Source organism: Aptenodytes forsteri, unplaced genomic scaffold, assembly GCF_000699145.1.
Source record: "Aptenodytes forsteri isolate BGI_AS27 unplaced genomic scaffold, ASM69914v1 Scaffold387, whole genome shotgun sequence".
NCBI lineage: Eukaryota > Metazoa > Chordata > Aves > Sphenisciformes > Spheniscidae > Aptenodytes > Aptenodytes forsteri.
In genome coordinates this window covers 2,018,849-2,039,424 of record NW_008795368.1, presented here as the reverse complement: position 1 = coordinate 2,039,424, position 20,576 = coordinate 2,018,849, and the positions used below count along the sequence as shown (strand labels likewise).

Here is a 20,576-nt window from a genome sequence, read left to right as displayed (position 1 = left end):
TAGTAAGCCAATTAGACAAAATTAATTATTTGTATTTTATTTATTATATAAATGTATTTTCCATGTAGGTGTGCACCTCATATGCTGTTAGCATTATACAAGTAAACATTAATGAGCTATTTGCATACTAATACATTCACCTGATGCATCTGAGATGTTTTTCCCTTGCATACTGAGTGCCAAGATAGGGTCTGCGGATGATGGCAAACTAATTACCTGTGAAAATTAAAGCCCTGTGTTTGCTCAGAGAATAACTAAACTGTAGGCAAGGATTGTTCCTCCATAAGCTACTTCAGTAAACCCCAACATTGGCTTCCTTTTTGCAATAAAGCTATATCTTTATGCTCCTTGATCTTTAGTCTCTTTGCTGATATTATTGAGGAAAGGCATATTAATAGTATTATGGTGTTGAAATTCAAGATCTTTGAGTTTGCAAGTACAAATTAAATATGGTATTTAATAAAGAAAGTATATTTCAGGGATAGAAGGCTTGCATTAAGACAACTAAGCTGTAGTTCCAAAGCACTACATTAGCTCTCTTTACTCAAGTTGGTGACAAATCTTTTTCTACAATATATTTCATTAAGTAGTAGATTAAAAAAGCACTTTCACTCAATACATATATACTAAAATAGTGACTAATCATGTACATATTCTAGAATTACATGCTGTTGCTTTTGGGAAGTTGATGTGGATTTCATCATCCTTAACATTTTATTAAAAAAAAATACTCTGTTGAACTGGGAGGGTAGAGGTTGTTTTCCAGTAATGATATATCTATATTTTCTGAATTTATAGTTTTGATGATTTGAACATTTGGATTCTCATTTGGACATTCAGTCATAGGATTTTGCATAATTCTGTTTTTCCTGGATATTTTGAAAAAAAATTACAAGACATTTTAAGAAAAAAAAAAAAAAGGAAGATATCTGGGGGCTCTGACCATTCTCATTTTGTCTGTGCAGTTCGACAATCAGCAAGCATTGGGAGGCAGAACTGGCCACGCTCAAGGGTAATAACGCTAAGCTCACAGCAGCCCTGCTGGAGTCCACTGCCAACGTAAAACAATGGAAACAACAACTTGCTGCATATCAGGAAGAAGCAGAACGTCTTCATAAGCGGGTAGGTCAAGGCAAACGGCCAGGATCCTTGGGGTGGAAGTACTGGTGACTGTATTTGCTCATTTTCAAGTAAAACAAGTTTATTGTTGGGGCTCTAGGTTAATCTTTGAGGCAGAAATTAATGATTACTTTAAAGTGCACAGGGTTCCTCCGTTGGGAACTTCTTTCCTTTGTAGCCGTTCTTTTTCTGCAAAGGGTATTGTTGCAGAAAGAATTATCTCACCTTATGATGTGTTTGCCAGCTTTCTCTCTTCGTTTGATGCCATCACGTCTGTTCCAGGATCTTCTCCATAGCATTACACTTGAGTCCCTCTTGCATTTAAGCCCATAGAAACTTGACATCAAATCTGTAAGTTAAAGAAACCCTGTTGTAGTTTCCACATATAACAAAGACGAACAGCTTCTCTCATCCTTAAACCTAAAGGAAACTGAATGTAGATTCAAGATCATTATATGCAATTAGAGATCTGCTCCCACTTTTGTACAGGAGGGGCTGGGTCCTGTTCCCTTCACTGTAAATTTTGCAGAGGTCATTTGGCAAACCAGAAATTAGTGCACAGTGGGGGAAGGAATTACAGTGTTTGAGGGAGCAATAAAGCATGCAAGATTGAAGGCTGCATTATGAAAACAAGTATACAATATTTTCATTTATCTTCTCTTTTCACATGTAACTATATATTGTATAATGTATTCACCTTTATCCATATGAATTGTCATCATAGCTTAGGACACATTTTTGTGCAAAGTGGAGGCAAGATTAGCACATGTATGGAGGGAAGATGTCTTTGATGAAGCTGTATTACTTCTGTTAATACCAGTTAACTTAGAAAAATATCAAGGAGATGTACTTAGTTAAGAAAATAAAAACAAACAAAAGCATTGCATTTTTGCATGAAAACGTTTCATATATATGCTGACAAGAAGGGAAAGGTCAAGTAGCAAACATGGCAGACCTTTTAATTTGGTTTTGTATGCTGTGCTCACCTATATGAAATAAGGTATGGCAATGACAGCCAAATCCTGCAAACTGCAAAGGATTCTTTCAGACCTGCACTGGACCTGTCCATCTGGAGGCTGTTAGTAGTCCCAAGAACAAGGCTCATACTCATCTGAGGAGGGGAGAAATTCAGCAGCCTACATCTAACCTGAGGATGTGGAAGAGGAGCAAGAACTCCCTTGAGCTTGAGAAACGTGGGGAAATGGCATGTTGTTGGGGCTGTCCTATGCCTAGACTGAGTTGCAGGCAAGGATCCTGAAGTCCCAGGCAAATGATTTGATAGGGAAGAACGACAATTTCCGATGGACTGTAACTGTGTGTGCCATAGCTGGCTGGACGAAATGCATGAAGTGTCATTAAAACTGGTGCTTTTTGCAAAGTGCTTTCAGTTCAAGAAATTGGCAGTTGCAGAGAAAACTGCTTTGCTTCAGAAATTTTCCCATCAGGCACAAGCTTGTTGTCTGTTTGTACGGAGGGAGACTTTCACTTTGTCTGTCATCTCATTTAAGCTTCTGCTTTGGAAGGGTGGGAGTTCTAACCTGTGCTCCAGGTTTGTGAATAGATGATAATAGTCATTGCTGATAAAATTATTTAAATTACAACCTTGTAGTAAAATTACTATAGTGCAGACATTCAGGTGGATTTGACCACCAGATAGGCGTTACAGTGAAGAACTCATTGCTAAAATGTGGACATAATGAGGTAGCATTCTTCCTAATAAAATGTATTAACAGCTTTTGTTGCAAAGCTGAAACAATACAGTCCTTACATAAGAAAGAAAAGTAACACACAACAGCAGCTGCATTTGCCATGGGGAGACCCAACCAGACAAGACGGGCAAAGATCCCTTTTCCTTGATGTTACTCACTCTTAGTCAAATCTTATTTGCAATCTGTTATTGGAAAATACAATTAATGTATATAGGAATGTTTAGCATGTCACTTTGCTTTTATATGATACTACAGTTAACAGAAGTAGTAACCAAATCTTTGTAGCTACATTCATTAATAGCTGATGATTTTTCATAAGCTTTGCCCAGCACATTTCCTGCAATTATTTTATATTTCTGAGGGAACGCAAAATCTTGTAACATGGGATCATCTACATATGTTCTTTTGATCACTGTTTACATGTCTTTATTAAATGTTTCTGTAATCTGTTACCTTGGGGCTTGTTGATATCTCACGTAGAATATAGGAATGCTCTGTACCTATGTCTCACTGGGCATGCCTGTAAATTACTACAGGATACATCAAGAGTACTGCCCTCTGTTGGAATTGCTTTTAGAAAAACATAGACTTGGCTAACTCAATAAATCGAACTTTATAGGCAAAAGTATGCAGATCATTAAAAAAAAAAAATCAATCTCAATCTGTTATCCATACAGTGCAATACAAGAGCTCTTCTAACCTGCATGCTGGAGACTGATCTTTCAAATTGAAATAGTGCCCCATTTCAAAAAGAAACTGCAAGTCAGATGCTTCTCTCTTACACAGATCAAAAATGTGCTGTTGAAATGGCAGATCTGGAGACTGTTGGTTATGGTACATGCGGTAGCAAGCAGTGTTAAGTCACTGTATTGTGTTACCTTTCTGTTCAGTTTATCCATTAAACTCAGTATAAACACGTAGCTGCAGCTGATCCAAAAAATGTTCCTCAAAATGGAATCCATCTCACCTGAGATTATGTAAAAGTTATATATCAAGTCTAAGATGGTAATCTTTTCTTCTTGTAATTCTTGGAGAGACAAAAGCATGAAGAGTAAGTGTCCCAGTCTTAAGAAAACTGACTAAGGTGTTGAGTTGAATTTGCTTCTGTAAGTGCTTGTCTTTCTCCATAGGATAATCATCTAGATAGTCCTATAGACTTACTTTTAGTCAGATGAAATGAACTCCATCCTTAGTTCATAGAATTACAGAATAATTTAGCATGGAGTGGAACTTTGGAGGTTATCTGGTCCAAATCTCCACTGAAAGCAGGGCCAGCATGAAGTTAGATCCAACTCCAGGGCTGGATCAGGTTACTCAGGGCTGTGAATCAAGTCTCAAAAAATGCAGATCCCACAGCCTCTCTGGGCAGCCTGTTCCAATGTTTGACCACCCTTGTCAAATTATTTTTCCTAGTATCTTATCTAATTGAAATTTGCCGTGCTGCAACTCACATCTGTTGCCAGTTCAGAAGAAAAATGGGGTTTGATCCAAAAGAAACTTTGGTGAGAAAAGTTGAACAGATCGGATTTTTAGAAATACTCATAGAAAAATTGATTTCAAGGACAAAGAAAAATTTGTAAATTAGTTTGCATATTCAGTTGTAATATAGTTGCTGTTTTATATGGAATAGTTGGCTGTCACAGCATCTTGCCCACTGGAGAAGAAGAATGCGTGTAGATACGTATGCATTGGAGGGATACACTCACCTACAAGATCATAGTCTTGTATAAAATAGACCAGCCTCCAAAATGAAGAATGGTACTGCCAACATTAGCTTCTATATTTAGTTCGATTTAATAATATATTATGTGGTTTATATATAATGTAATTGTGGTATTCACTCCTTACGTGCTTTAGGTTTATATACAAGTTTTGGTGCCTGAGTCATCGGTCTGCAAGCTACAGCAGACATATCCTCTGTCAAGTGTGGTGTGTGGAGGGAGGTAATGCATATTGATTAGTAAACTTTGCATTATTATTTCCATCTTTAGTTTCTTCTTTATATAAATAGCCTTATAAATAGCCTTATTTACATAGTTTCCTCTTAATAGTAAAAAAAAAAAATTATTGCTAATACTGTTGTACTAGTTGACTTCTTAAGGTATGTTTTACCACAGTTTGAACTTTGTCGTGTTTTATTTATAAACATCCTTTGATTTTACATTATATCTCATTCTTTTATCTTCTATTTTTTTCATTCACTGTGGTAAACTGGGTCTTTCATCTCGTGTAGTATTTGTTGTAAACTTTGCTTTTTAAGTTGATTTAAATTATTCTAAGCCCAACATTTTTTATTCTATAATTGTTTTTAAATCTGACTGAAATAGTTTTTCTGTATATCACGTTCTTTACACTTTTTAAAATACAGAAACAAAGCTAAAATACCCCTTTCTTTGATTTTGATTGCATTTTTAAAAATTAATTTCATTTATTATTTGCATTTCTGATTAAGATTTACTCATCTATCAGTTCAGTTTTTCATATTAAGCTATATTTATTATTTGCTTTCTCTGTGGTCTTCATCTTCCTTCTTCCATTTGTTCTCTGCATTAATAAAACCTAGAGCTGAGATGAAACAGAATAAAAGTTCAGAGTGGCTGAGCGCGAAGTTCTCAATAAATTAAAGTTTTGTGCTCTCTTCTGATATATTGTGAGCTTAAGTCAGAAATACTGTACTTTGATATTTTGTCAGACATTATATTTTTCAGAAGTTTGCTAAATGAGTGTATGGATTTTTCCCTCTCAAATACAAAGAGATAATAATTCTGGGAAGATGTGATGCCCAGTCAAAAGCTTAACTTGGAGCTCAGCCTTCTCTCCTCTAATCTGCTCAGAAGCAACTTAACAAGGATTTCCCTTAAACAGGGTTGGGGAGCACTCCTACACACCTTGCATAGCGTTTTGAAGTCAAAAGGGATTCATGAGTTTAGAACAGTTCAGTGACAGAAAGAAAAACCCTGAAGTGAGCTACTTCAGACAAATAGAATAGCATTGGTACTAACATTAATCCTGATACCACAAAAAGGAAAGGATTGAATGGTGATATGAATTATGGAAAGTAACCCAAAGTTCTGTCTTTGTCATGTTAAAAATGAAAATGATGAGTTTTTTTCTTGCATGCTAACTGCTAAAGTAAATCATCCTATGACACTGGGCAATAGCACAGAGTAATAACACCAGTGCATAATAATAAGAGCTGCAGTCCTTGAAGATCATTCATCTGCAGGAAAAGAAACCTAAGATAAAAAGAGATGAAGGGAAGTGATCAAGCTCTTGGGTACTCCTGAAAGAACAGAGAGGTAAACTCTTGAATTCTAGCTTGTTATTTTACCAGGATTTCCTAGAAAATAAGAGAAAATTAGCCTATTATGTTCTGGTTCTTTAATTCAATGAATTAAATAAGTATGAGGACATCTTACGTAGTCATCAAAACCACCTGACAAATAATGGACCCTGATTTCACTACTGTGAAAAGAAATTTTAAAGTGGATTTTAAAAAAATGCATAAGCATACAGAAATAAAACCATGGTAATTTTATTGGGCTATTTCTGTGCTACTTAAAGAAAACAGCAATCTATAAAAGCAGTTATTAAAGTCCATAAGAAGTATGGAACGCTATATAAGCCATCTGCTCAGATTATCTATAGAAAATCTTTGCAGACCCTTTAGCAGTCACCTCCATGTTTCCATCAGCTGCATTAATAATTGAATAATCAAAACTAAATTTTGAACATAGAGATGTGATAAAGTTGCTTGCTAAATCAGAGCCCATATTGTGGGCTTCTTACTTGCTGAGAAGTCTTACTAGCACCGCTGTGGGACTACCGTAACTGTTTGGTTTTATGTGGCCGAGGAAGGACATTATCTAAAAATGGAAATATGAAAGAAGGTGACAGAAAGTGTGGTAACAAGAAATGCATGAATGGAGTTTTGATCCAAAAATTTATTGGCAATGCACTGTTTTTATGTGATGCCTATCTCTTGTCATCCTCACTTTAAGACTGTGTCCCTCCTAACCCCACTGAACAAGCCAAACTTACGTTATATTTAAATTTGGTTTGATTGATTACAGAAAAAAAGTTATCCAAGTATAACTTCCTTCTTAAGATATTGTAATTAGCATGTGGCTAGATAGCAGCTTGGTACCATTTGTTTATAATGAAAATAGATGAGCATTTTGCAGGGTAGATATGGGTAGCTTGGCAATTTAATCAAAATGGTGGGATTATAGTTTTGTTAATATTTGTCTATGCATTTTTTTGAAAGAAATGTGTGTGCAGATGGACCAATTCTGAGTGCATAAAAAATGGACAACTAAGTCCATATATTTACGTATGCAGTCCTTTCATCTGGAATTGCAAGCAAACTCTTGTTGTACTAGAAGCTCCTGAAAGGGCAAAAAAAGGGCAGCTCTTGCCCAAGTGAGGTCATAATGTTAAATATTGACCAAATGTTCAAGAGAGATGTTCTGGGGAGTATTAGGGTTTTCTATGACACAGTAAGGTCTGGAAAGGCTAATTGTTCTAACTGTGATAGTCCGAGTTTTTAGAAGACATACGGGAATATAGTGACTGTTTTTTATTTTTGAAATTACAATCTTGCCTTAAAAAAGAGTTTATGTTTCAGAGCAGGCTGTAATTATCTGCGTAAGGTCGGTTGTCCTTCTCGCAGTGGGACTAGTTTCTAATAAAAAGAAATCAAAGTAATATTTTAAAAATCCTTGAGAAATCATTGCAGAGGCTGACCACCTTCTTTGCATGGTGTTAGGGGATACCAAAGGAAAAATAAGAGCATCTTATTTCAGGGGATATGTATTTTTTTCTCAGATGTACATTTTTGCTCCTCCAATATCCATTTCAGCTATCATAAGTTCCATATTATTTTTGAAATGGTATGTGTTGTCAGTCTTGATGTTAGACTATCAGAGCATTTCCTAGGACAGGATTTCTGAAATCCAGCACATACTCTCAGCTCCCTTTCTGTGCGTGATTCCTAATACAAATAATCCACATCTAGCCTTTATCAAGATTTAACCCTTGGTTAATAATTAGAGTTTGCTAAAAAGACGGTCTCTTTTCAGACAGAGCAGGTGAATCAGGTTATGTTTCTGAAATTAAAATGTGAATTCGGCTTTTTTTAATGTACAGTGAACTGAAGGCAAGTTGTTTCTGTCTTTTTCCATTTGCCTGGATTTGTTTTTAGAGCAGATTTGCATTTAGGAGCCAAGGCTATTTCATTAGGTTTTTTCCTGGGAATTCACTTTCACTGAATGTGTCATATATGAGATTATAATTTGAAAAAAACCCAAACCACCAACCAAACTACTGTCACTCTGTGAAAAGAAAAAAAAAGTTTTCACAGAAGGTTGTCTCATCCCCATCTTCATCTTTCTAAAAAACCTAAGAAAAGTGTTAAGATCCATTTATCTGCAATTATAAAAAGCATTCTTTGTGGAGACATGCCACAAGATTTTTATGTAGTCAAAGATTTCTAGAATGAAATACATCCTACAATTCCGTAACTCCGCTGGAGAATGAGGAAATTACTGGATTTAAATCCTCAGGATTAAAGGATGACATATCTGTACTGTGTTTGCTATTGCATGTATTTCATGAGCTGGCCAGATGGCTGGAGAAAGTATTTGCTAATTAGATTGCAGAGAAAGGGTTGTCCCCTGAAGTTGGTATTAGCATTATCAGTTGCAAATAATAATGCACGGCTGAAGCTCAAAGCATCGATTTTAGTAAACTTCTTATATTTTCAAATATTGCTACTGCAGTTTCATTACTTTCTTCACAAAAATCAAGCAGATGATGGATTATTCCTCTTTCATGTCTGTAGAAATGAATAACTGTGGAAAACATTTTGATATTTCCATGGCTTGAGGCATCAGTGCCCTCAGAGGAAAATGTGTCCTTTTCAGCAAAATCTTTAATTGTTTTCTCTGTGGAAGAAAGTAATATATTGTTGGTAATGCACAAAACTTCCCCCTGCCCCCAGGTTATCATTTTATCTACGGATAAATCTTGGAAAACTGCAATAATTAATTTGCTGTCAGAAGTGATGTATATGAATAATACTAGGGTGTGCTTTTTGTTCTTTCAGCAGCAACCTTGAAAAGCAATTTTCCTTGTTTTCTGCATTTTCACATTTCTTAACACCAAAAATCTTTCCAGAGTTTTTTATTCTTGAAAGCTATACTGGAATTATTTTTATGGTTGGCTTGCTGCATGCTGTCTTGCATCTTACTGTCCACGATGAAGAACTGAGAAGCTGCTTCTGTATAAATTATGTGAAACTTTATGCAGTTATTCCTAGCTTTGTTGAGCCATGCAACATCATTTCTCTTCCTCTTGCTGAAAGCAAAGGGCTCTTTTTTCTTTGTAGGACGTTCATCTTGAATTATTGATGCAATAATATTGTCACAGTCACAGTTATGATCCATTTAGGGATGTAACTCAACCAGCTAAAAATACATAATTAATACTTAAATTCAGTCTTGCATGTGAGCACTCTGCCTGTTCTGCACTGTAGCCTAGGATAGTAGACCTTGGATATTGCATTCCACGGTAATTAGAAGGGATAAAAATACCTTTAGGAAACAACAGGTTAATAGTGTCAGGTATATAAAACAGGCCACAGCTACACTGAAAATATGTTCTAATCTGTCTTTCTTTGCATTTCTGTAGCAGCTGAAGTAATTTCTGTATGAAGTTTAGAAGGCATTTCATGATCTGTTGGTACTGAATTTAAGATGCTGAATAAAAACTATTGTTGTTTGAGATCAGAAATGTACAAATTTATCTCAAGAAAGTGGTTTGAAAAAATTAATCAGCCTGCAGCAAACATAGCCCAGATTCACTCAGTCCATAGTTGCTTGGGGAAGGTAACCACTCGAAATACTTCTGTCATTCCCACTTCTTTGCCTCTGTCTAACTGAAGTCTTTACTTGTGAAGGTATTGTCTGTGTTGGGATTTCATGCAGTCTCCTCTCTTGGTTTCTTGTCACTTGATTTGGTTTGTTTTCTTTGAGAGATTCTTCAGTCTTCTGAAGCTTTGGGCAGTCACTGTCTTAAGCTCACATCAAGGCTGTTACTCCTTGTTGTGTTACATGGCCCAAAGCCTCACTCCCTCAGTCTTCCCAGCAGCCTAGTGTGTGCTAGCTGTCTGCTGCAATGAAAACTTCTGCCTGGCATCCTCCTCTATTTATAGGCTGTTGACCCTAGATCAAAATTTCCAGAAAACTCTAGAATGGCCTCTGCTGAGAAGGTCTAGGCTCTGCCAGAACAAGTTGCCTTGCTGTCTTATTTCAGCTTATGTATTTCTCACTGAAGTATGCAGTTAAGTATAATGCCAGCCATAGCCTAGAAGAGTTAGCTCATTAAATAGTCACTAAAAAGCCCTTTCAGAATTTTTTTTACCTATGTGCAATCCTTACCTGGATGATAAATGCAAAATAAAGAAGCAGAGGCTAAGAACAATACTTTTTTCTTTTTTAGTCTCAAATATGAAGCCACAGTATTGACTTTTTTCAGATATGCAAGTCAGCGCAGTCTTATACTAGCACGATGGAAGAACCTTGTTTAATCAGTTATTGTTCAAAGACTGTTCTTCTAATCTGAATTCTGTACTGGAAACAAGGCTTAATCACAGGTACATTGCTCAGTGTTGCTGTGCAAAGGCTTGAATGATTGATTGAGCCTTGCTCTTAAACATGAAACGCCGAATGAGGAGATGTCCCTGAAAATAGCACATGGGTGGGTCAGATTAAAGCACTTTAGCTTCCTTTTATGCCCCTTTCTGTGCATAATGCATAAACAGTTATTTTTTAGGATTTTTGGACCACTGGTCGTGAGAAAAATAAATTCAACTTGAAACAAGGAAGTAGAGCAAGTAAACTGTATCCAGATTTTTGCCTAGAGCTTTAACTTTTGTTACTTCTATTTTCAATTGCATATTCTTTATATCGCACCCTTTTCCAGCCAATATTACTCTACAGATTTTTTTGAAAGGGTCACAGTATTATTTTCTCTTTTATAGGTACATTCAAGAAGATAACATCATGAAGATATCTGACATCTTTTCAGATCTCTGTAGGAATGGGCATTTAAATAAGACTGCGATTAAAGTAACCCCATTTTTTTAATCAAATTTGTTCTTCTTCTCCAACTTACTGATTTTTCAACAAGCAGTAAACAAAACAAAATGCATTCTTTTCTTGCATAAGCAGTAAGAGGTGGACGTTTGCCCAGAGAAAAGCTGGACCAGAGTAAGACATGACAGCCCTTTTAGTGGTGGTAATTAATTGCCTGTCTGACAGCAGTTGCCTCTGTTGGCAAGAAGGTTTGTGAGAGCACTCCCTGCTCCACTCAGGCAAAATTAGCTGTGTTTGCTTAAGCAATTTCAATAGGTGTCTTGAGTTAGTATGGACCAGAGCGTACTGGGAAGCGTTCAACGTGAGCCATGCAGCTGGTGGGGCTGTTGCGGAAGGTGTTTTCATCCAGTGACAATACATGCAGCTGAGAGCAGTAACATTTCATCCATCGCAGTTCAATCCACCAGCCTCCTTGGATTCCAAGCTTGCACCAACACATGCATCCTCTCTGTGTGTACCAGCCCAGAGGAAACCATGTGGAGAACAGTGGGGGTCCAAGCACTTCCTTAGTCACAGGTTGAGACACCTCTGCACACTTGCTTCCAAGGCACTAGGTGCTACGACAGAGGTGGTTTGAGGACTGGGTTTCTTCTGTCTCTCCAGTTGAGGCTCTTACACTTTGCGTAAATGAGTATTCACTGTGCCAGTGTTTGGTAAGAGCCAGTGGATATTGCTGAGTGCAACAGCTTTAAAAGAGAGGTTGACCTTCTTGGAGGTTCCAGTCTTTCACAGTGGGTGGGAGAGGACCTGACCCTGGGTTCCCCTAACAACCCTAGCCCTGGTTCACAGAGGCTTCCATCTCCAATTCAAGACTCAGTTCAGCAGAAAAGCTTGGAAATGTTTAAGAAGTTAAACATCAGAAGGGGTGAAGGTGGGCAAGGTGAGTGAGTTTGACAGTTCCAGCAAAACTTAGATATGAGCTAGAGCTCTGCATAAACCTGCAATGTCAGAAGTATACGAACCTGTGTAAAACTGTGGCAGCTCTGCTAGACGGTGAAGGGTTTGTGACTGGGCAAGACCCTGAGCAACCAAATGTGACTTCAAAATTGGCCCTATCTTGAGCAGGAGGCCTTGACCAGATGACCACCAGGGTCCCCTTCCAGACTAAATTACTCTGTGCTTCTGTGATTCTTCTGTATCTGGATGTTAGTTCAGATACTGTGTAGACATAGGTTTATCCCAGTCGGTGTGTTCCAATTCTGCTTGTTTGTGGTTGTGTAATTGTAGTGGTGAATACTGTAACAGTCACAACTGGTAGCAGTCACAGGGAATCTAAATAGATATATTTTTGTATAATTGAAGCAAATTGAGAAAATTATCTAAGATTTCAGTTGTAGTGCTCAGTGGCATATAAAACTGAGCAAACTGCTATTATTTTTTGCTTGTGAGCACTGATACTTCTTTTGGGACAATTCCAGCAAATAAGATAGTTCTTTGGGGTGTGGGGTGTTGTGTTACCAAGCTATATCTTCATCCCTCATGCCCCTTACCCCTGCCAAGAATTTGCTGTAATCTCAGTTCTCTCCATTTATAAACCTGATGTGCAAAAATGTCTAATCACAGTTTTCCCGTAGAAGAAACTAGACTCATCATGGCTGTTACAGAGGGGAAGTTCATGCCCTGTGACTCAGAAAGGAGAAGTTGATAGGGATTTTGTTTTAATTTTCTTGTATTTCATCTTGGCTTTCGACTTCTCTCTGCACTCAGTAATCTACCTTTTGAGCCTACAAATAGTTCAGTCTCTGAAATTATTGGCATTACAGTGGCTTCACTAGCTAGACTACCTTGGTGTTGGAGGGCACCAACCTTGACTCCTCAAGATGTTCTTTTATCTAAGAAATAAAATTGTCCTGGAGAATGCCTGCCCTCTGTCTAAGGGCTACTTTTCTATGAAAGTTAAATGGAGACCTAAAGGTTTTTGTTGCAGAATTGGGTAGCACTTTCTTCAAAGGAGTTTTTGGGTCAGATTTGTTAGTTACTCTAGGTAGATGGTGCAGCTCTGTTGAAGACTGTATACTAAGTTTGACAGGCTCATATCTTCTGGAAAAAAATGAGTTATTAGGTTTTAAATAGTATTTTTAATATTTTAACAGTTTGTTGTTAAACAGAAAGGTTTTAGTGCTCACATCTACGCAGATATGCAGTGTAAGAGTTCTCTAATATTTTGATCTGTAATTTGAGAGGTACATGAACAAAGACTTTTCTGCGTAGACTCTAGCTGCCTGGATTTTATTTCTTTGGTGCAGAAGCTATTTTTTGACAACTGTTTATCTGTGAATGGCAGGATATTAAGATCTCTTTGATTCAAACATAAAATAAAAAGGGCATACCACTGCCAGGTATCTTAACTTATTCAAGGGCAGATGGAGAGTGTTTGCTGTTTGCTAATAAAGAGGAACTGTGCAAATTCAAATTGTGCCATTAGCTGTTGGCTTTGTGACTGAGAGATGAGATCCGAAACTAGAGGAAGTAAGAAGCTGGCAGCTCTACATTGATGGCTGAGTGTCTGCTATTACACTGTTGATGCCGAGTCAGAAATTGAGGCTGTGAAATGTTAATTGGCTTGCTAGGAAGTGGGTGAGCATTGTGGCTTAGTTGATTAAGATGGTGCAACATTAAAAAGTGTCAGATGGAGAGGTTAGTTAGACAGACAGATCTGTGTTTAATCGTCTAGCCATTGCTGTTTCTGAAATGGTAATTCAGCTTCTTTCATAAAATTTTCAATAATTAATAAGTATAAGTTTTAATTAATGTTCTTTTCAGCCTGCAACATATTAAATTTATTGTTTCCAAGAAGTCATAGCAACCATTTTATGCTAAACAATTTGTTAAGGAATTTTATGCTAACTTCATAAGAACACCTTCACCATTTTAATCAACGTAAGTCACCCAGAACTAAGGGTATCTTTCAAATGCAGCTATTGATGCAAAGAAGTAATAGTACCTTGAATTTGTTGAAATTAATTCTGTATGTGTTGCTTCTACTTATTTCAACAGGTGACTGAGCTAGAGTGTGTGAGCAGTCAAGCCAATGCAGTCCACACACATAAAACAGAATTAAACCAGACAATACAGGAGTTAGAGTCTACACTGAAGAAAAAAGAAGAGGTATTTGCTAACATTTATTCTTGGCCTTTCTGTTATGTCATTTCTAAATGCTTTCAATATTAAGCTTGTGATGACTGGTAAATACCATATTATTTCCTAGAGATGTTATGAAGTAAAATTTTTTTCAGCTTCTTTGAAATGATTAATATTTTTCCGTGTATATAGTTACATCAGTCCAATATACAGCTGCGTATCTGAACAACATAAAAAAGTATCATGTTTTCATGTTTGCTTTTACCAAGCATCTCTGTTTGCCAAAGTAAGTCATAAGTGGTTTCCACAGAGCAGTCGTCACACTGATGCAGCCCAAATTCACTAAGAAGGGAAGCTGCCGTAAGCATGCTTTCGTTTTTCTGAAGAGTAGGGTTTGGAACAAGTAATAGATCAATGCCTTTTTCAGGCTAAACTGTTTTTCAGGCTACGTGAATGTGGCTGACTTTTATGATCCCTAAGATCAGCCTTTTGCCAAGCCCCCGGCCTGAAACTTGATGATATTTATTATGCCGTCTGCCTTGGGCTGGACCAGCAGCAAGACAATAAAAGGAGTTGGAGTAACACCTGCACTGGCACGGGTCCTAGAGGAAAGCAGATTTGTGCCACAGAATGATTGGGAATTACCCCTTTATGGATGGGAAATGGGGTGGAAGGAGCCGCATATGAAGGATTATTTGCCCCATGTAAGACCAGATCCCTTGAGCCCTCTGTGACAGACACAGTGGGCACTGGTGGGCGTGTTCGGAGGGGCAGTGTGTCTTGCAGGGTCTTGCCTCCAGCGGGGCAGTTAGGTGTTTCCAGGGAGGATGCAGGAGAAGCACAGTAGTTGTGCCTCCCAAAATTACATATCCTCCCACAATGGAACAAAGCCTTTTCCAAACTCCCTTATACTTAAGAGATTAGCCTCAGGTTGGTAATGTTTCCCATTTCGGTGCCCGTTCACTTCTGAATTATGCTGAGCTGTTGGCTGCAGAGATCTTTCCAAAAGGAGTTCTGGGAGGCGAATATGCCGTTCCGGGGAAAAGTACTTAGTAGTTTTAAGTGCAATACCTTTTAGTTTCATTAACTGTTTCTATTCTTGTCACCTGAAAGTAAGCTAAGAAAAGGTTTCTCTTCCGTTTATTATCTGTATTTGTTACTTTTATACCTTACTACTTTCTTCTTGCTAAATTAAATATGTCATTTCTCTTAGACTCCCTTTTTCCAGAAATCAATGGTCAAAGCAGGCAATTTTTTGACGCTCAGCCCTGCTACCAGTGACATAATGAGCAGCTCACAGATGAAAATTGGATTTTTCTCTTGAAAAAACGGAGAAGGATAGATTCTAGTAGAATTTAAAGTATAAAATTGTTTCTCTAATTACAAGCACCCTTAATTTTCTAGGAAAGAAGTATGTCATATCTTTTGTGTGGGAGAGGAAAACTTGGACTTCTATAAAAGAAAATGCTTATCTATGTTGTTGTTTATTCACAATGGAATTGCTGGTTTGGGACTGTGATTCAGGAGTACTGAGAGCAGGACTTAAACTTCATGTGCTGTGATGGGCAGTAGCCAACTGCCAGTTTTGGTATCATTGCAATGGCTTGCTCGGGAGAAGCAGCGATAGCCAGCTTACCTGCACTGAGGCCAAGCCAGGTAACGTGTTGCTAGCAAGATTGTTTCTTCTCCCTTAGGAAATAGAAGGATTGAAACAAGAAATTGACAATGCCAGAGAGCTCCAGGCACAGAGGGATTCTCTGACCCAGAAGTTACAGGTGAGCTATAGTGCATTATCTTACTTTAGAGACAAGGGAAATGATGCATCAAGTGAGCAGTTCACATCAGCAACTTGTGCTATATTCACTGAAGATGCCAGATACATATGTAAGTTAGTCTGCATTGCAAAGTGGTGGGTTGGGATGATCCTTAGGAATTTGTATCAAAATTTCCACCTGCTGTAAGTTGCTATTTTTACCCAAGGGAACAGACCCAAGTTTCATTTACAAGTCTACAGAGTACTCTCAGGCTAGCAGATGTCCTTTGTCGATACATGTCCTGGGCAGTTCTGGTCTCATTTTCACCGCAGTGTCTTCCCATAGGTCTTGTGTGCCACTGAAACTGTCAGGCTGTGTATCATAAGGTTGGGATGAGTTTGTATTCAGCTTTTAAACATGACCTAAGAAAGTAAAGGTTAAAGCGTTGTTGTGTAGTACGGACTTTAAAAACACACTTTGACGTTTTCTTTGAATTATTTAGAATCATTGTGTTTTTACTGTTTTTTCTGGATTGTTTCTTTACTGTGTGTAAAGCCAGATGCCTCAGCCTACGGGAATCAGTGTGCCCTCAGTATACCCTCCTTTGCTATGTCTGAGCTCCTGTCTGTTGCTGGGCTGACCGGCCAGCACATACGCACTTCCCTTGTGAAACCTGCCTTCAGAATGAGGCTGACCCAAAGCTTAGGTGGGTTAAACTCTGAATTCAGACTTCAGAGTTTTGATAGGACTGGAAACTCAGGCATTAAATAGCTCCAAATCCGAAGTGCTGAAAGGTGACCCTTGCTGTTCTGTGGCTCGACCTAAATCACCCTGAAAGCAAGCCCCATCACACTAGCCACAGCTTAAAAATCATTAAGCAGGTATTCTTTGAAATGCATTACATGAATTGGAACTTCCTTGGGTCTCATTTTAACCTACAGAATAAGAGCAAAATGAGCAAAATTAGTTTATTCATTTTTTCCCCATTCTTAAGTCAAATTATTTGGAAAAGGTATGTTATTACTTTAAACAATCTTTAAAGATTGTTTTGAATACACCTGAGCTTGCCTGTTCCACTATTCCAAAAATTGTTGCTGGCTTTAGGCTAAAAATGTGAGTTTTCAGCTGAAAAGGCGCTTATCTGAGAGACTCAAAAGGGAGATTATAATGAAAGTTGGAAGCAGTAGCATATGCAATAATTTCAGTGTAAGATCATATGAAAAGTAATGGTAAACCAGGAATTAACTATCCTTAGCAAGCAGAATTATAAGAGACTAGTAAGAGATGAAAGATTAGAAAATGCCAAGTTTTTATAAAATTTGTACTTTATAAAGTCAGTAGCTTCCTTTTGGTATATTTATATCTTTAGTAACCAAATGGATATATTTTGTATATATGTCCACATGTCACGTTGTAGGCAGTCAGTTTCTGAAAATAGTTCTATATGGTTCTATTCAAGTAAATTTAATGCTCACTTAGGATCTGAGTTAAAAGTTGCCTTTCTTAAGCATAAAGCTCATTACTGACCTGATGCAGCCCATCTAAAAGATCTTGAGTCTTTGCTTTGATTACACTGGCCTTCTCTGAGGCGCTTCACCCTCCATCTGTCACATCAGTGAAATGGTGTTTTCTTCTGTAGCTCCAGACCAACCATCTCACATCTGTTCACTTAGTTGACTCATCGTCTGTTTTCAGGGTGATTGTCCCCAGGGTCCGTATCTGTTTGTCTCACTCTTTTTTCTTCTGCTTTATTTTTTCCCTCTTGTGCTTGCAAATGGATTATGTAACTCTAAAATATTTTGGAATATAGCCTGTATGAAAAATGCTATACAAAGAAATTACTATTTCAAGATGTATTGCATTTCTGACACACTCATATCAGGGAATGAATTAGAAATCCATCACTGGCAAATTCCAGTGAAGAGCAGTATGTTATCACTGTGAAGGGTAAGTATCGGGGCCCTTGTTACTTAATAATTTCATTAGCAGTGTAGAGAAGACATATCAATGAGTCATGATCAGTGTGACTCTCACAGTAAGTCAGGGTATCTTTGTTACTATGTCTGATTCCTAAATATAGCTGTTGTGTATGGTTTGAATATTTTATTCGGATCCTTGCACTGAATTCCACAAAAGATTATTACAGTGCAAACAACACACATAACTTGTTAATAATTTATTTCTTTTCTAAAAGAAAACAATGTATAAGAAGTGATTGTGTCCACTGTAAGAAGAGCTTGAAAAAACAGTGTAAAATACACCTTGCAAAGGGCCTGAATGTATCGGAAGGGTCAGTTTATTGTTAGATGAGATAAACTGCAAATAAAGTGAAATGACACAACTAGGGCAATAGATTACATTACTTGGACACCTCTCCACTTCTTCCAATCAAGAAGCAACAGTTTTGAGGTAGACTGATTTGTAATAGGAAACTGCACATGAGCTGGACGTGAACTTGCAATGCAATGCTATTGCAAAAATCATTAATACTAATCTAGGGTAAATATGTGTAAAGATCAAATGTAAAATTTGGGAAGGAGCATTTTGCAGAAATTAAAAGCAACAGCTCCTGGCATATTTCAATTTGTTCTACTTCCCATACGTCATTAAATATGTTAAGCATAAGTTAGGAAAGATAAAACAGGAAGAAGTGTGGGAGACAGTATATCTGAGGAAATGTTTGGGAAGCTAAATGTATATGGCTTTGGAAAGAGATGTCAAGAATGGAATATAAATAAAATATGCAAATTTAAACAAAAGGGAGCTCTTCTGATTTGAAGAGATACAGGGCAAGGACTAGCAACGGCAAGTTAGCCTTTTGCTGAATATGGATGGAAGTTCCTACATCTAACATAAAGTTTTTAGTTTTACCTGAGTGCTCCCACCCTAACAGCTCACAGAACTCAGCAGAACAGTTCCTCAGTTTAAGAGCATCTGAGGAGCGCCTGAAAGATGATCTTCAGTGCTAGATACAGGCCAATGGGATGCTCTTCAGACCCAGATACCATGAAATAAAACCATGTATGTATCCATGGATTTGTTCCAAAGTGGTCCCTTTCATCACTGGCTTGCCTACTTACAGAAATTAATTATCTCTGGGGTAAAAGCAGTGGTGAGGAGGCTGCCTAGAGCACACACATTTGGTGAGTAGAAGAGGAGCAGTGACAGGAGAAGCAGGACACGTGAGCAAACATGGGAAAACAGCAGTTGGTTTTGGTGGGCTAAAGAAAGGAAGGTGTCATTCCTGCAAAGCTGAGAGGACCTTGAATTTCCGTTTTTGTCCTGTACTGCAGTCACTTGGCCTCAGAGGGTCTTGAACCCGTGCAGTCACTACACCAGGTGGTATTTGTCAGTACTCAGCTTGGAGGGCAGGAGTAGGCTCAATGAAGGAGAGCCTTAAGAGGGTATGGCTGGGCTATAATAAGTTAGCTTGTTCATTTATAGCAGCGGTGGGGTTGCTAATCACGACATAAGCATGTATGTATTTTGATTTAAATTGTTTCTACAAATACTCTTTTCAGTTAGCTTCCTTTAGTGCTTTGGCAACTATATTGTTCAGTGTTAAACAGATTAGACTAATTCCTCTCTTGGTGCTGGCAGCAAGGGGTAATTCCTGCTCTCAGCTGTGCTGTGCAAGACCAGTGCCCAAAACTCTGTAATTTTTAACTTGCCCATTCACAAACAAGAAGTAAGGGAGGTATTCCAGTTCAGCTTGGATGTAACCCTTGGCTGCACAAGCAGCCACAATTATGAGGAGATCAGGTTCCCAAGGCTCTGCCTTCTCCACCTGCACCTCTGCTGGGGGTCCCAGAGCTCTCCCCCGCTGCAGAGGCTGGGAGCCGAAACTGAGCACTGGCCACATCACCCCATCCCTCCTCTGGCCAGGGATGCAGCGGCCGATCAACGCTGCCATCAGACCCCTCACGGGTGGAAACATGTCTTGGGCCATGGACTTTGACACACGGCTGCCGTTTTATACCTGTTACTCTTGACTGCCCAAGTACGTATTGTGTATGGGTCAGGTTGTTTCTTATGGTGAGCTGAGATCTCTCCAGTGTAAACATGAATATATTTGTTAGCTTTGAGGGAGACAGAAGAATCATAACAAAAACAGTGTGAGAGTGGGAGGGTAGAAAGAGGAGTCGCTCGTGCTGGGAGCAGTGACTGCTGCCAAATCTCCCTCCCTATGGCTGTGTGAAACTAGTTGCTGTAAAAACTCAGAGCAGGCCTGTTAAAGCTTTGTGACACAAAGCCACTGTAAAGGGAAGTGGTGTTGAAAAAATGTTAATGTATGTAAATATGAATTCACTATGCACTTTTTCAGAGAATGGCTGCACAGGGTGTATGGTGTACTAAATACACTGTCCCTGTGCTGCCTTTGAAAGTGCTTTTCGTTATTGAAATTATGAAATTTAGCATGAATTTACGAGACATGCAATGAATGGGACAAATAACAATATGCTATTCCAGACCCGCGTGACTGCTACATTAGTAATTTGATAGAAGAGAGGGCACCCAATTTGCACAAAGCTGAGCAGCCGTGACCTTCCTCCCCTGTCAGGGGCAAGCCAGAGCTGTGAGGGGTCCCAGTGGGCTGGCGCCATGGGGCTTCTCTTCCTCGTGAATGAGAGCTCAGCTTGCTCAGGGTTAGATACCCTCGGCTGCGCGTAACATGCCACCACTTCGTCTTTCCACCCGCTGTATGGGAACAGCTTTTCCATATGGCACCAGTGGCTCCCCCGCCTTCCCCCCCCCCC

General features: G+C 38.4%; 1 protein-coding gene across 1 annotated transcript in view; it reads left to right on the top strand.

Moving 5' to 3' along the window:
- The window catches only part of HOMER1 (homer scaffolding protein 1), a 68,129-nt gene that overhangs the window by 46,569 nt on the left and 984 nt on the right, over window positions 1–20,576 (top strand). Inside the window, exons 6-8 of the mRNA XM_009280318.1 lie at window positions 966–1,122; window positions 13,982–14,092; window positions 15,760–15,840. Of these exons, the coding sequence (XP_009278593.1) occupies window positions 966–1,122; window positions 13,982–14,092; window positions 15,760–15,840 (349 nt within the window). The remainder of the gene's footprint in view (window positions 1–965; window positions 1,123–13,981; window positions 14,093–15,759; window positions 15,841–20,576) is intronic.